The 17,116-nt window shown below is 49.2% G+C and overlaps 2 protein-coding genes across 3 annotated transcripts; one reads left to right on the forward strand and one right to left on the reverse strand.

Annotated features, from left to right (window-relative positions):
• Positions 1-8,776: 8,776 nt before the first annotated feature.
• On the forward strand, positions 8,777-11,213 carry LOC124695212 (probable adenylate kinase 1, chloroplastic). The gene is made up of 4 exons (XM_047228090.1): positions 8,777-9,058; positions 9,953-10,093; positions 10,380-10,652; positions 10,834-11,213. The coding sequence occupies exons 1-4, from the start codon at positions 8,777-8,779 to the stop codon at positions 10,975-10,977; spliced, it is 840 nt and encodes a 279-aa protein (XP_047084046.1). The 3' UTR covers positions 10,978-11,213.
• Positions 11,214-12,460: 1,247 nt separating this feature from the next.
• LOC124701319 (protein FAR-RED IMPAIRED RESPONSE 1-like) lies at positions 12,461-14,478 on the reverse strand. 2 transcript variants are annotated; one of them, XM_047233368.1, is made up of 3 exons: positions 13,467-14,478; positions 12,983-13,264; positions 12,461-12,872 (listed from the first exon to the last, which is right to left on the reverse strand). In XM_047233368.1, exons 1-3 carry the CDS (start codon positions 13,640-13,642, stop codon positions 12,782-12,784), a joined length of 549 nt encoding a protein of 182 aa, XP_047089324.1. In that variant the 5' UTR covers positions 13,643-14,478; the 3' UTR covers positions 12,461-12,781. The 2 variants fall into 2 exon arrangements, with proteins under 2 accessions (XP_047089324.1, XP_047089325.1); XM_047233369.1 differs by having other exon boundaries at positions 13,385-14,478.
• Positions 14,479-17,116: the final 2,638 nt, after the last annotated feature.

A 17,116-nucleotide genomic window follows, 5' to 3' on the forward strand; every position in this document is an offset into this window, starting at 1 on the left:
GTGCGGAAAACGATAGAGCCATATATATAAGTTCACAAACATAGCCAAACTAGTAATTAAACAGTACATGCAAGTAAAGTGCTCGGATAAAGTTTATTACAACGAAGCTCGTCTTTAGTTCACAACTACATAACTAGGCTCGCACATCAAGACTTTTGCGGAGCGTGGATAAAACCGCCGCCTTTCTTCAAGCACATCCATGAGCGGTAGTCGTCACCCCGCATTTGGAGCATTGTGTCTATGTCACTATTTGACGGCCGATAGCCGGCGCAGAACTCCCCGCGCTTCTAACGACATCTTGATGGATGATTTCACAAAACTCTACTTGGATGCGGAAGAAGTCTTGCTTGATGCCGTCGTCAGGGACCCGCGCCAATTTGTTGGCCCAGCCTCCGAGATGCTCGGTAGCGTAAGCCGCTGCCGGTCCCGTATGAACTTATCCATGTGATAGAGGGCGTAGTAGGCATCCTTGTTACTAGAAGGCGGCTTCTTGACGCAGTGGAAACTTTGTTTGGTGCTTGAACACATGCTTCCCGTACCTAACATTTGGCCTCCGCATGTTGCCTTTCGCTTTGACGTAGGCATTGAGAGCATCATCAAGTACGGCCTTGACATTCGTGTAGTCCGTGGTTGACTTACCGTCCGCATCGAGGTATGTGGCCACGGAATGCTTCGGGGTTATGGAGATGAGTGTGCAGGTTTTGTCTCTGCGTAGAACACATAATGTTTAAGAACATGACGATTGAAATCTAAAAAAATCACGAGTTAAGACCGGTACGGTGAGGGGGTGACTTACTCGGGAAATACAGGCAGGAGGATGTTAGACTTCTTCCGGTTCGCTAGAAAGAAGTCTTTGAGGTATCCACTCGCGACCGCCCGGCCTCCGGCGGTGGCCAAGTGGACGGCACGCATGTAGAAGGGGTCGGCTATCGCGATGTCCGGGATGTTGTTTCTAATGATCCGCATCGCCTTGCCGAGCGAGTATAGGCGAATGAAGGTGTAGTGCAGCGGATAACCGTTCAGCATGGCAAAGATGTCATCATACCGCAGGAAGATCTTCTCCGCGAAGCCACTATCGACAAAGCCATGGCCCGAGGGCACCTTGGCAATATACACTCGGGTATCCATTATCTTTCTCCCCGAGACGCCGCTCCTCCATAAACCGAATACCGTCAACCGGAGATCGCATAGGACCGGGTGCAGCATCGTACAATCTTTGAATTAGCATCCGCTCACCCGACACATGCACCCTCGCCTCGATATTCTTGGGCACCGGTGGCCCGTCCCGAGCACGGATAGGTGCCGGCTGGCCGGCGACTTGTCGTCCTTCTTCTTTCTTTTCCGTCCCTTCGGCCTCGTATTTACCGGGACCGCATTCTCCTCTTCGCAAGCCTTCTTCGGTGTGTTAGGACCGATAACACTTCTCACCTCGGCTATCGGCTGAGTCTCGGTGAAGTCGGCAGCTGGAGGCGTCTCCCGAGAACGCAATAGGCGCCGCTTGTTGCAAAAGGTTTTCCTCGGCGGCAGCTTGAGAGGGTTGGCTACCGAGATCGTAGTCCATCACCCCAAAATCGAAGTTGCAGTCCAGGTTGGCGAACGTATCGTCCTCGTCCGGACCGTCGTTCGGATCCCGTGCCATCCGCATGTCCACATCAGCCGATGGCGGCACCGTTGGGGTGGTCTTGCCATGGCTTGGCGCCGGCATGGCTTGGGGTGCTGTCCGTGGGGTGGTGTCGCTCGCCCCCAAACGAATCCGGCTCTTTGGCCAAACCATGGACCAATTGAAGCATTGGTGGAGGGCAAGGACCCGATCATCTTCGTCGGCACCATCGGGTTGAAAGGGAGGTACCACGTCGTCGTAGCCGCTAAGCACCCGAATCGCTTGAATCCTATACACGTCGGGTTGCATGGGTCTACCGTGTAATCGGCGGTTGCTCGGTTGAACGATTTTGGCCTTGGCAACATCGATCAACTCGTCTGCTCACAACGTGCGGTGAGAGTGCATGGGACGTCGACGGCGGAGCTCGCGGAAAACATGTAGGGCGTTAGGGATGGCTAGCTAGTCAAAGGATGGGATATGGAAGTCATTGGCCGAGGGTTGGTTACCGTGATGGCGTCCAGCTCGGCTAAGGTCGAGGCACCGCCGGCGACGGCGTGCAACCGATGGAGTGGCCGCTTGATGGCGCGGTGCCGGGCGGCGTATTATCCGCAGCCGATGGGTGCATTGAGCTGAAGTAATGGCGCCGCGGAGACACCAAGGTTGGCGCCGCGGGAGCCACCACGGTTGGCGCCGCGGGAGCCACCAAGGTTGGCGCCGCCGGAGACACCATTGTTGCCGCCCGCGGACTCACCGATGGCTCCACGTTGTGGGAGTTGCGGCCCGCGAAACCGGGAACCGGGGTTCCCCCTTTTGTCCTCCCTTATACCACGCGTCCGCACCGGCAACCAAGGTAGGGATGAGGGAGCTAAGCGTCGTGCCCACTTGGTCCTCCACTTGCCGTCGTTGCGTCCCTCCGTTGGGTCTCCACGATTTGTTGCACTTGTTGCCGCACTTGCTCCTCGACCCATGTCGGGATCTGCGCAACTTGTGCCTTGAGCCGTGCGACCTCCTTCTCATCGATGGTGGCCTTTCTCTCCTTTTTCCCCGACTTATAGTATTCTGACCATTTCATAGAGCATCCTTCGCCGGCCACACGACCAGCCGACGTCGGCTTACTCAATGGATCCCTCTTCTTGTGGGCATTCAACGCCCTATTTAAAGGGTTGTCCCAAGGGGCACACTCGCGAGGAGCTCGTGGACCCCGCGCCGCTACTAGCTTCCTTTTCACTTTCCGCAGCCGATCTCCTTAGCCTACGGGAGGAACATGCATGAACCATTTAGAAATTTGGATTCATCAATAAGAATGCAACCATAAAGGAGCTAATTAAGCGGGTGCATTCCTTACCGTAAGAGCCTCAAACTCCTTCACATCCGGAGTGGTGGTGAGCTCCTTTGTTTTCGGGTCAAGACGGTACCGGGCCAGGAGAAAGTTCCCGGTTTGCTTGTTTTTGTATTGCGGGAAGAGGGGCTCGAGGCCGTTCTTCACACGCTCCTTATCCGCGGCGTCCCATTTCGGTTGCGCCACCCTAAAACCGCCAGGACCAAGTTTGTGGGTGCCTAAGTTCAGTTTTCGCATGTCCTTCCCCCACTGACTAGAATCCGACGTTGACTCGCTCTCGCACTTGATCTTGAAATCAGCGTAGTCTTGCTCGGTGATCGAGGGATTTGACTCCTTGATCTTCTCGTAACTCTCACCATTATTAATCATTTTCTTCACTCGGTTCCTCCAACTAGCGAGGGCGGTGCTCATCTTCGTGAGGGCGACATTGTGCACTTTGTTCCGCATGAGACGTTTTTCTGAGCAGTCCACCGGAACTCGTATCGTTCGTGCAGCCTTCCGGAAGAGGAGGGTGCGCAAATCCGCTCTGGTCGAGATGCCCGAGGTTCTCGGTGTTGATCGAGACCGTGCTCCGGAGGATGCACCCGAGTTGGGCAGCGTAACCTTTGACTAAATCGGGGGCGCCGTTGGAAGCCCAGTGGCGTTCACTTCGGTGAATGCTCGCTTCACGGTGCTCGAGCACATTCGGGCGACGCTCCCTCCGTAGCTTCTTCGGTGCGCCGGTGTCATCCTCGCCGGTACCATCCGTGGTGTCATCCTCGGCGGCACAATCGCGTGGTGTCAGCCTCGGCGGCATCGTCCGCTCGGTACTCGGATCGGTGCCATCATCCTCGCCGTCGTCGCGGCGAGGTTGTGACTCCATCACCTCCATTTCATCGGTTAGCATCCAGAATGGCTTGCTACCGCTGCCGCCGGCCTCTTCGTTGTTGGCCATGTTCGAACTAAGTAGGAAAAAATGCATAAAGTTAGCGCAAGATTTCACGGAAAAATTGGGCATGACCTATGCTAATTTATGGACATATGAGTGCCCCATTTTCGCCGAAACGGAAATGAATCAACATTTCGGCGATAATGGGCAACTCGTCGATCCCTGCACAAGAAAATGACACCATATACACATGCAAAACAATCCACCAGCCTGAGCACCATGGCACATATACAATTGTTCCTCCATATACACCATGGCACATATACAATTGATCCTCCACCAGCCGAGCACTCAACAGCGATGCATCGCCTAGCTATATGCATCGCCTAACCATGGGCATACATCAAGCAGACAAGCAAGCAACAAGCAGCAACTAGCAAAGAAGAGCAAGCAGCTAGCAAGCAAGCAAGCAGCTTACAGACTAGCGTAGCAGCAGCAAAGCACCTAATGTCGTGCAAATGGCTACAGGGCTACAAGATGCATACAGAGCATCATTGCATAGTGCATACGTACATTCAGCAAGCTACAAGATGCATACACCTCAACACAAGCTACAAGATGCATTGCCAAGACAAACATTCAGTTAATCGAAGAGCACCAAACCAAGCAACAATGCTCCGTAAGTTTATCAAGCTAGCAAGCAGCCAGCAAGCTAGCACCAAGCATACAAATACAAATAGAAGTAAACAGATACAAATTCATGGGAGGATCAAATAGTACTTGGCCCACTCGACAATGAATCAAGAACCTAGGCATGGAAAAACACATCCTAGATATAAATTCACAAAGATTCAAGTAAATTCTTCTTATAAATTCTTATAAATTCTATGTTTCAATAGTGAGTTGTACTCGGATATGTTTCAAATGGATTCTTATAAATTCTTCTTGGTCACGGAATTTCTTCTACAATATTATTTTGCTTCAGCTTAGCACTCGCAGCACCTATCATCAAATGAATTGATAGTAAATTACTTACGGGTTCAGCTTACACCATAGCAAAATAGATGTGCATTACACTAACTAACTCGCATTTGCAACAAAGAACTCCAATGAACTACAGAGAACCACCTTTTGTGAAATCAAAATTCCTCATTTGGTTTGCATAAGGTGCACGGACTAGTTACTTAGCAATTTTCTTTTGCTTCACTAGACTATCAATTAAGCATCTTGACAACCCCTATGTTATCCATGTTAGCATGAACTGCCAAGAAACGTAATCACAAAATGATTAGGCCAAGCTATGTTGCATCAATGAATGCCGGTGCTCAAGTCATTTAAAGAGAACATTTCCATCATGATTAACTTATTTTAACCTTGATTTGATGAACAACGAGTACTTGAGCAATTACAGAGTATGGAAACCACATTTCTAGAGCATCATCATGACAGTAAATTAACAAGCAGTAGGAGTGCCGATGCTCATAGTGCCATGCTTCTTCTTCATTACTAATTCTTTTGCGCTTAAATCAGCAGTAGTATGTTGTATCTAATTTTAGTTTCTCTGCCATTTAGTAACTACTAATTATTTTGTAGTCGGTAGCTTAAAATCACAAGCAGCTCTAACAGACAGCAAGCACCTAACAGCAAAGCATCAACCTATCTAGCAGACAGCAGCACCAAGCAGCAAGCAGCAGTGTCGGCTCAAGGGGAGCACCGAGCAGCAAGCATCATCGCCGGCTCAAGGGGAGCACCGAGCAGCGAGCAGCATTGCCGGCTCGAGGGGGAGCACCAAGCAGCAGGAGTAGCACCTAGCAGTCAACCTAGCAGAGGAGGAGGAGGGGAGGAGCACGGCGGCTACCTGGGAAGGATGCGCAACGGTGAAGGCGTGTGGCGTCAGCGGTCGAAGGATCCTCCGCGGTGAGGTCGAGGACGAGGTCGAAGGCGGCGTCCGAGGTCGAGGGCGTGCGGCTCCTCGGCGGTGAGATCGAGGACAAGGTCGCAGGCGGCGTGCGCTTCTCCTACTCCTGCTCCACGGTGTGCAGCCTGGGGAGCGACGAGGCGAGAGGATGGGGCGCCGGCGGTGGGAGAGGTGGTCGCCGGCGGGGATTCGAGGGGGAGAGGGTCCGGTGGAGAGAGGCGTCGGTGAATGGGGGCGAGATCGAGATCGAGAGGGGGCGCCGGCGGGGATTGGGGAATGGTGAATGGGGATGGGGAGAAGAAGATGGTCGGGATTTGGCTAAGTCCCCGACTCCCTTAGCAATAGCGCACCTCTAGGGGTGCGCCACTACGAGGCTTAGCAATAGCGCACCTCTCGGGCGTGCGCCACCGCTCTTTAGGTTTAGGTCAAAAGGCTCGCGGCACCTACAGCTGACAAGATCCGAATTGTACCGCAGCTGGCTTGCTCCCCTCTCTCGTTCGGTTTACTCCGGCCGGCCGTGTTCGAACCCCGGCAGCCCCAATTTTTTTCCTTTTCTTTTTAAATTGATTTAACACTATAATAAACATCCAAAATAGCATAATACACCAAAATAAAAGGCATAAATAATTATAATTATGTAGAATATTTAAAATACTATAGAATCTATAAAATATCCAAAAATATAAATTATATGTCTATTTTGATCGGTACAATGTGTAGATTAACAATATGACATCCATTATTCATACAAGAAAATGATACATAATTATCTTTTCACAATCTTCTTGCCCTTCTTTCTCGTGGTTGAATAATTTAGCCCCGGAACTCCTAGACTTCTTCTCTTGAAAGGACGGCCTTTAGGTAGGGTGGGCCTCGCTTCTTCTTGTTGTGTATGGTTCTTCATCATCGTCGTCGTCATCTTCCATCTTCGGATCGCCATACTCGGTCAAAGTCTAGCTCGTTGGCGGCTCCATCCATTCCGATGATGCTCCTTTTGCCTCTCCTCACGACAACACGGCCGGGCTTTTGCGGGTCGGTAATGAAGAAGCATTGGTCCACTTGGGAAGCTAGTACCCATGGCTCATATTTCGCGGTGACCTTTGCATTTCAAATCCTTGCAAACAAACACATGCAACACATGTGTGGATCGGAGGCTTTGCATATACAACACATGTGGAGGCTTCGCATACAACACACATGCACGTGATCGAGACGCTTTTCGCGCATGCGCACATACGTGTGTGTGCAAGACGATCGGAACCGGTCACACACAAAGCATAAAACCAACAAAGTTACCGATACGGCGAGACCTAGAGTGTTGGATGAGGTAAAAAGTTGAGATTGAGTAGGGTATTAAGCTAAGAAAGCTTCACCATTACTTACCTATTAAGCTAAGACATAGCAATGGCGCACTACTAAGTGGTGCGCCACGCTACGCCTCTCATCTCTAAAAAGGGGCTCGGCCACCCCCTAGCAATGGCGCACCTAATGACATGCGCCATAGGTAACCTATGTAGCAGTGGCGCACCACGCAGCAGTGCGCCATTGCTAAGCCTATCATCTCTAAACGGTCTCCGGACACCTCCTAGCGAGTGGCGCACCTCTACAACGTGCGCCATAGGTAAGGAATGTAGCGGTGGCGCACCCCGGAGACGTGCGCCACTACTAGGTTGGGGGAGGATCCGGCCTCCTCGTCACCACTTACTTATGGCGCACCGTGAATCAAGGTGCGCCACTACTACTTTTGTAACAGTGGCCCACCGTTTTGTGGTGCGTCACTGCTAAGTAGTAGTGGCGCACGGCAGCCATGGTGCGCCACTGATGGCAGTCTTACGGCTAGGCCTTTTCCTAGTAGTGTCTAGTCAAGGCTCGGTCGCACCGTCAAATACTTCATCAAGAACTCCCGCAAAGTAGCCTCGTTCGGTCGATATATGAGGCCAAGATCGTCACCCTCGACTCCCACGAGGAAGAATAGTGGGCAGATGGTGGCACGGGCACCCGACCTGAGCGACGATTAATCGACAACCGACGAAGAGTTTCACCTTTTTTATTTGAGTTTCTTAGATGTACCTTTGTTTCTTCTCTTGCCATCATTTTTATATGGAACATTGTCCATCCTAAAATAAAACATGGAATATGTGGATTTTCATCATTTGTGTCGGGGTTGTTGAGATTGCCCGACCCAAACGGATGAGAAACACGATATAGCTAATTTAGTGTCCGTAGTTTAATCAAACATGAAAAATGGTCATCTTAGTTCATTTGTGTTGAAACGCTGAAGATGCATTTAGCGGAAGGAGTAGACACTACACGCAGGAACCAGCCTCAGATTGGGTGGTTAGGAGGGTGGTTGTATCCCAGCTTATCAGAGTTCAAACACCAGGTTTGACATATGTGTGTCTTATAAAGACAGAATATTCATTCAGTGGTGACTTCATTATTTTCAAGATCCAATCCACCGACTCAGTCTTTTAAAAGTGGTCATAGAGGTGAGATATGCGTGTATGCGTTCATAGAGATAAGTGTATGCGTATAATGCGGTTGTACCGTGTTTCTCAAACCAAAGAGTAGACACACTACACGCTGAAAGCAAATATCTAAGCAAGCCCCACGTGATCTCAATCAAGCTTACGCTCCGCCACGAGAAGAATATTCCTCTTAGGAAACGCACGAGATGCGATCAAGCCTTGAAGCACACAGAAAGCTCCCGCTGACTACTTGGTCCCACATGGCTAAATTTACCCGATTGGAAAGTGGAAGCGCAGAAATCGTACCGGTGGAAGAAAAAAAGGAGCCACCGCCGTTCGGCGCGCCTGCTCGGTGCGGACCCGGTGCACAGAATGTCTCCCGCCGACAGGTGGTGTCGATTGCCAGCTTCCGGGTGGACCCGTTCCACACCTCCTCTGCTCGTCCACCATCGTCGTCGTCTCCAGACCTCCCCCTTAATCGTCGCATCTGCAAAGCCGCCGCGCGTACAAATACTCCGGAGGTGGGGGAAGCGGTCTCCAAGCCCAAACCCTAAAACCCCGCCTGCAACGCCGCGCGCCTCCCATGGCGGCCGTACAGCGTCTCCTCCGCGCGGCGGCCTCGTCGTCATCTGCCGGCGCCGCCGCGGCCACGGGCACGAGGCGCATGACGGGGTTCGCGGGGGCGGAGAGCAGGGGGCGGCGGCCGGCGCAGGACAGGAACGTGCAGTGGGTCTTCCTCGGCTGCCCCGGCGTCGGCAAGGGCACCTACGCCAGCCGCCTCTCGCGCCTCCTCGCCGTGCCCCACATCGCCACCGGCGACCTCGTACGCGACGAGCTCGCATCCACCGGACCGCTCGCTGCGCAGGTTCGCGACATCCGCGACCCCACCCTTCCCCCCGCCCTATTCTGCTGAATCCAGATCGCGTCGCTGCACGGTTCGCTGATCTCGATTTGGTTTCGTGTGGAGATGGAATTCCAGGATGGGATTTGCGGTTTGTTTCTTACTAAGCTCTCCGGATCACGGATCAGTAGAGATTAGGCGTTGCGCCCCGCCTAGCCTTGCTCTAACTGTGATTCGGGGATGAATTTATTTCAGCTGACAAGTAGGGACCGGATGATCTTGTTGTCTCCATTTTTTTGCGAGATAGATGTAGATCCAGACCAGTAAATGTTGAGATCTGTTCGTGCAAAATTAGCTACTCTACCAGGATCTGGTAGGTGACTGCTTGAAGAACTCAGCGTGATATTGCTATCCATTTCGTTTTCATGGCGGACATGATTTCATAATTTGGTGAAATATTAGATTGATAACCAAAGTTTTTGGCAAATTTGGTATTGTTATTGTATATCTTGATTTCCTAGGACCATGTTTTCAGCATGTGATTTCATTTGAGAAAGTGTAGCAGCCTATTCACCATCTTTTTTTTCCTTCTAATAGTCACTTCCAACTGGGAAAGTGCTGTGAGCTAAAGCTAAAACTTTTCCTAATATACTTTTGGGCGTGGATAGAAAGGAAGACCAGACAGATACTTTCACCAGAGTTCTTTGCTAAACGTCTGATGGACCATAATAAATGTATAATTCAATATGTAATTCATGGCAATGATGCATCTTCCTATTATGACATCTCTATTTGGCCCAAGGCCTTGTTTTGCTTTGTCCTTAGATAGGTGCATGATCGTGCTATATTAGCGTTGCTCTCAATCCGAATTTTTTTTCTATCCCTTTGGAAATGACATGGTGGGTTTTTATTTTACAGCTTAAGGAAATTGTGAACCAAGGAAAGTTGGTTTCTGATGAAATTATCATCAACCTTTTATCTAAACGGCTTAAGAAAGGAGAAGAGAAGGGTGAATCAGGATTTATTCTTGATGGCTTTCCACGCACCGTAAATCAAGCGGTGAGTATTGTTCACATATCATGACTAATTTCTGCTTTTATTCCTTCTGGGGGAAAGAACATGGTGATAGATTTGATCAATCTCAATTGTTTTTGTTTCCTGCCTGCTTGTTGATGACATACTATATTATTTCTAAAAAACTGCATTTGGTTGTGCGATTGTATATAAGTAATTTCTTTTGGTTAACAAGCCTTGTCGAGTGAAATCTGCAATCAAATACTTTTCGATAGTTCATGAAGGTAATCGTAGTGGTCGACTTGAAGTTAATAATTTCTTTGTACCACAGGAAATTCTTGATGGAGTTACAGACATTGATATGGTGGTTAATCTGAAGCTGAGAGAAGATATCATTGTACAGAAGTGCCTTGGCAGACGCATTTGTGGCCAATGTGGTAAGAACTTCAATCTCGCCTGCATTGATGTGAAGGCTGAAAATGGGCTGCCACCTATCTACATGTCTCCATTGTTACCCCCCAAGAACTGCATGTCCAAGCTTAAAACGCGAGATGATGATACTGACGAGGTTGTGAGAAATCGGCTACGGATATACAATGAAATGGTATGTCACTTTGCTCCTTGCTGTCTTGTCGTTTAGCTGGTTATAAACGTCTTCTCTGAAGGATATGATTCTTGCATTCTGTTCGTGTGCTGCTGAACAGCATCAGTAGGGCTTAGATTTGCTTTCCTACATGATGGAGTTAGTAATCACAACTAACATTTGTGCTTCCCACTTTTTTCAGAGTCAGCCTGTGGAGGATTTCTACCAGAAGCAGGGAAAGGTTTTGGAGTTCGATTTACCTGGGGGAATCCCAGAATCCTGGCCAAAGCTGCTCCAGGTTCTAAATCTGGAGGACCAAGAAGAGCTGAAGCTGGCCACTGCATAAGTCCTGTGGGGCGGAAGACCTTACATAGTCCAAAGCATACCTTACATTTTTTGCCTCAATAATGGAAAGAAGATAAAACTCTTATTCCATAGATGTGTGTGTGTGTGGCTTTGTGGCAGTAATTTTGACCAATAGTGAGCTATTTATTCTTGCCGGTGTTTTGAAGTAGCCGGTGGTCTGTAACGATCATATTGAAATTTTGATCTTAAGCAGCATTTCTTGTTGCGCGGTTTGTAGTGCATCATCAGCAATCTCCCAGCAATCTGGACAGGATGTAATGTTTTGTTCAAGATGAAGACTGATCGATTTTTACTAGATAGTGCATGTGTGATTCTGCCTTGGTGATGTCTAATATTGTTGTCACGTGAGGTGGTCAGGTTAGAGAAGCATGTTGTTCATCCAAGTACACTCATGCTTCATAATTTAAATTCAAATGTTCTCTAGTTCCCCTTAATGTGTGAAGTTGTCTTTGATGATGTTGCTGTTACTCCCAAAGTGGGAAGGAATAGAATGTGCGGTGGCATCCTTGACATCACTTTTCTTCCATCGTGGTCGTGTATGAATGTCCACCTCGTCATTGAGTACATATGTGCGAAAACTCACTAGTACGCCCGAGCTGGAGTGATCCGGATATCCACACTACATCAGACCGTTGGCATCTTTAACTGACGTCATAATAGGGGCTGTATCAGATGGAGTAATTCCGGCGCGGACGGCGAACCACCTCCAACGTAAGCAACGCTCTGATGCGAACCAAGAAGAGAATAGTGCGACGCGGTAGGCAGCAGCAGCAGACCATCATGTTCCACCGCATCCGCTTGGCTATATTACCCAGATCCAGGGCCACACCGAGCAGCTCAACCCCCCATCCAGATCCACAACAAAACAATGGCTCGATCTGGTTGCTCGAGCTCCCATGGCGCTTCCCCCAGCAGGCGCAGGCTTCTCGCTACCATATTACAAAGAAAGATCAATTGATCAGAATCAGATCATGAGCCTGGAATTGGAACGAATGCATACGGAAGACGGAGTACACAGTCCATTAAGCTTTGAACTCCAGACACAGCAATGGAAGGGGAGGGGATGGAAAAAACAAATCATGCTAAAAAATAGAATTGCAGGAAAGAACAAACATCGCACAGGCACGATCCACAGCGAGCCCGCACACATGTCCTTGTCCAATAAATAAAAGATAATACATTTCCAATCTCTCATTCTGCTATCAGCAGATTGCGGAACCAAAATTTCCTCACAGCAATCTAGGGCACATCCCTGCAAATGCACGAACAAGCTAAACCGCTGTATTTTTGTTGACACAGCTTGTCTTACTGTGCCCTGGCAGACCACAATTCGAGCATTTTGCTTCTTTCCGAGGCTTCGCCACCCCCGGAGGACAGTCTGGGCATGTTGTGCTCTTGTGTCCGGGGAACCTGCATATCGTGTAGAATCTAGTACGCTTCGACGTAGACTCATACGGCGGCTTGTCATGGCTATTTGTTGGCCTTCCACCACTTCTGTTCTTCGATGGAGCGAGCAGGGTTGCATCCAGACTGATTGCATCAGAGACCCCATTGTCCCAGTGGAGGTACTGCACGACCATTTGTGCAGCCGCACCATCTACCCGAGCTTTCTTCACGTTGAGCCTCGCCTCGAGACCTAAACCATCCCCTTCGACAGCTACCTTCTTGAGCTTTGGCACCATAACCTTTATGGACTTCATTGTTGTGGTGTATGCATCAACATTTACATCCCACTTCCATGCAATTGAGGTATAGCTGGGAATGCTGGAAACTGAAGGATGTCATCAGGCCCTGATCTTTCTGGTAGTGCACCAGGTGCATGGGCAACACGTCGCGCGCGTCCACTGTCCATTTGAACCTGAGGTGGACCAGAACCTGCACCAGGGCAAAAAGGTATGCCATTACCACCAAAGTTTCCAGATCGTGCCAGCCGCGCCAAAAAGTAGAACAATTAAATGGAAAAAAAACACGATTCCATTTTGTACCTTAAGGACATGGCAGCAGAGCATGCCCATGTGCTCATACATGCCGCATTAGCATGTGTAATAGCCACCGCTACCCGAAACCTTGTACTGCACCTTGCACCACTTCTCCCGGCTCTCACAATCAAAATGTGTTGTAACATACATCTCCCCTGGCACCACCTTGTCGGCGTAGTAAGAACCAGACTTGTACATACTATCCTGGAACTTCTCGAACATTGTTCGCATGTAGATCTTTGCGGCATGATTCTCCATAGGCTCACCAACCTTGCAAACCACCCCACCCTGCGGGGTACAGTAATGGAAAAAAACCAGGTCAATCCAAAAAAGAGGGGACACATGGCAAGCATTACAAAACATGCAAAACCACAGTCACGATTATTCTCATTGTTTTCGGGGCTTTACCAGGCGTGTCCTCTTCTCCTGGAAACTCTCTTCTGCGTCCCTATCATACAGCAATTTGTTAAATTGTTTAACAAACACGTACATGGCCGATCCAGGAGGCACATACGTCCTGAGCATGTGATTCGCACTTTCGCTTCTCTGAGTGCTAGTCATCCTCACACAGAAGATGCCACTGAAGTACGGCTTCGCCCACTTATCTCGGGTCTCATATATCTGGTACAGATATGGATTCTTCTCCAAGCCATATCTGCTCAGCATGTGCACCCAAGCCCCTTGAATTCCTCCTTTGTCAGCATCTGGTTCACATTCCGGTGGAAATCAAACTTGAACTGGCTATTCTTCCCATAGAGAGCACCTAGTCTTTCCTTGGCCTTCCTAAGGACATGGCACTTGCACCAGTGATGCTTCGTGTCCGGCAAAACATTCACAATGGCTACATCCATAGCTATGCACTGATCTGCAGAATGCCAAGTCATTTTCACTCAGATGTGCAACCGCGGCTAAGCAAAACCCAAAGCAAAAAAAATGCGGATTTCGTACACATGGAAAATTGGCAAAAATACCTGTCAGGATGGTTACTGGATTTTTCCCACCCATCATCTTCACAAATTCTCCGAAAACCCATTCAAAGTTTTCAACCTTCTCTTCTCTTAGCAGAACCCGCCGAAGATGACACTCTGGAAGTGGCTGTTCACCCCCACAATCAGCCCAAACGGCATGTCATAAACATTTGTTCTGTATGTGGTGTCGAATGTGATTGCATCACCGGAATAATGGTACTGGTCCCTGCCCTTTTCTGTTGTCCATAGCAGGTTCATGATCCTGTTGTCGTCGTCCACTTGCACGATGTAAGTGAACTCCGGATCCGCAGCCCCCATCTCCGAGAACACTTCTATTGTTTTCCGGGACATCGTCATCTTCTTGCTCGCTACTAATCTTGCCACACAAAGTCTTCAACGCCCTTTTCGTGAAAGGATACATTTTCCATTTTCCTGAAGAAACTGCCTATGATACTGTACACCTTTCTGAGGTTGACATTATTCTCCCTCAGCTGCTTGACCAAATCTTTCGTGTAGCTGTCGATATACTTGTGCGGCGACCAATGCGCCCGCCACCAAACGAGGCAGACAGATCATGGCTGTGGATGTCTCTATGCTAGCATATGTACCATCTGTTATCCTTCGACCGCAACAACCGGATGAGAACAGGGCAAAGGCACCTGGCGGACTGCGAGTTTGTGGCCCTGGGCTTCCCCTGCAATCCATGAGACAAATAAAAAGATTAATCACGTGAGGATTGTTTGTATAAAAAGTTAAGCTTCCCCACCCCCACATGTCCAAAAAGGTACTCACCGAACACCCGCAGACTATTTCTTGCATGCACTTCACTTGGTCAATGTTGAGCCGCCTTTTGCCATATCTTACTCCGAACCCCCGTTCCCATGAATACAAATTGTAGAAGTCGTAAGCCTCGCCAATCGAATCAAACGTAACTCCCACCTCTAGCACAATGACCTCAGTACCTCACCATTGGCCCTGGCTGGGAAATCGTGCAGGGTCCGGTCAAGTGCTGTGAAGCGGGCAGAGTTCAGGGGTCTTTCGGGGGGGGGGTGCCTTCCCCACACAATGCCTGTGTGCCATGCATCAAGAACACTTAATCTATGATTCAAATGGCAAGAAATAACTTGCACAAAGTTTGAATAGAACATTGTACATATAGGAAGGTGAGAAACAAAAATGTTTCCAAACAGAAGATTTTGCAGCTAAAAAAAGTAATAGCTAGAAGTCCATTCTTATTCTGAATCTACAACAAAAATCGGGTAGTACAATCATCATCATGTTTGCCATAGAGCGTTTCTGTGTGTAATAAGGTTACTCGCTGCATGATTAAAGTCTGTACAGTATCCAAATTTGCTGAAAAATTACTGAACGCTTTTGTTACAAGTATACTGCATTTTCAAGGCTTGTAACAACCAGCGAAACAGTTTCTGTTGATCAAATGCTGCTACAGATGAAGGCTAATATGCAATAGAATCCTACATATCCGTGTGTCAACTTTGAAGTGCAAACAATCAGACTCATTCCTGCAGCTAACAAACTGAAAACTCCATGTAGGTGAACTTTTTTGTTGCACTAGATCTACGCAAGGTTCGCACCAAACCACGCTTTTATTCAACTTAATTTGAAAGGTGCCAAGTAAAGAGATGGATGCATACTATCACCATTTCGGCCGGAAGTTGACTAACTATTCTACAAATTCGTGAAATGCTATCAACCATAACCAAAAAGTAGATCTAATTTCATAACCAAAAAGTAGATCTAATTTCATAACCAGAATTTAGAATCTGGTTGGTCGCATCATAACCGTAGCTTTGTTTTCATACACCACCTGGATGGGCAACAGGGACCATTACAAGAAAAAGAGGCCCCCTGCTAAGAGAATTACCGAGCGCAATTTTTTTCTCCCTGTCAGACTAAGCAAAAGGCATACTTAGGCGCGCGAGCGAGTAAAGTAACACGGATCATCCAGTCAAACAACAAAAACAAACTATGCCAGCGTGACATACAGGCGTGCGTAATCGCAAAAAGGAAAACGGGAGACGGCCCAGTACCTCCTCTTCCATCCCGAGACGACGGCGTGCTCGCCCACATTGCCGGCACGGGCATCGGCCACGGATACCTCCGCCTGCAATTCCTCGCCAGCGCCCGCCGTGCAGTTGAGCCCCACCACCGAATTGCCCGATCCAGTACTGGTACTGTCGCCAGCGGCCTCGGGCAGTCAAGAACAGCCAACGACTGCTTCCACTTCATCTCTGCCGCTCCTGACTTGCGCCAGCAGGGCTTGCAAAAGGCCCCAAGGCGGATGTGGTTTCACCGTGGGGGGGGGGGGGGATCGGTCACCTCGGCTCCAGATCTCCGAAGAAGGTGGCGGGCATCGGCGCCGGCCGGCGGAACATGTTCCACCGCCGGCCGGACATCATGTACTATCGTCGGCCCAACTGCCCCCATTAATATCGTTGGCCCCTGTTCCTGCGCCACCGTTCATGTATCATACGGCGTATTTCTTTCAATTCCTGTTCTGGCATTGCATCATTTAATGCTGCTCCATAGCCGCATCGCCACACACTATGTCTGCAGATATCCGGACCACCCAAGCCCGGGCGCTATTCGTCCGCTCTCACATATGTGGGACTACCGGGCACAAGTGCAGCAGTGGGGCTATGTGCCACTTTCCACACCACGCCAAGGGGACGCCTCCAAGTCCAAGGCAGAGGGCGGCACATGTCGTGGACCATCGCAGCAAAGGGACGACGGCCCCATTGCATGATGCAATGCCGCATCAGCTCTGTGCCGAGAAGACAGTTGGGCTAACGATAACGAGGATGGCACGCGGTTGCCCATCCCGATCCCATCTCCTCGGCTCGTTCCAATTCGGGGCTTCAGAATGCCGTTGCAGGGCACAGGTTACTTGTGAATTGTTGTCGATGGTTTTGTTAGGAATAAATTAGCTTTAGATTTAGGCTAATCTAGCAGTTAGCAGATTCCTTAGAATATTCCCTATAGCAGTTAGCATATTAGAGTTTTGCCCAATCGCTGTGTAAAGCGAACAGTTGTGTCCTTTCCAAAGAGACACAATTATTGTAACCGACATGTACTCCCGATTGTTGAGGTAATATAAATACCCGCAGTCCACATCAATGGAAAGCAATGATTCACTTCCAATCTCTGTATC

This window comes from Lolium rigidum, chromosome 3 (assembly GCF_022539505.1).
Source record: "Lolium rigidum isolate FL_2022 chromosome 3, APGP_CSIRO_Lrig_0.1, whole genome shotgun sequence".
NCBI lineage: Eukaryota > Viridiplantae > Streptophyta > Magnoliopsida > Poales > Poaceae > Lolium > Lolium rigidum.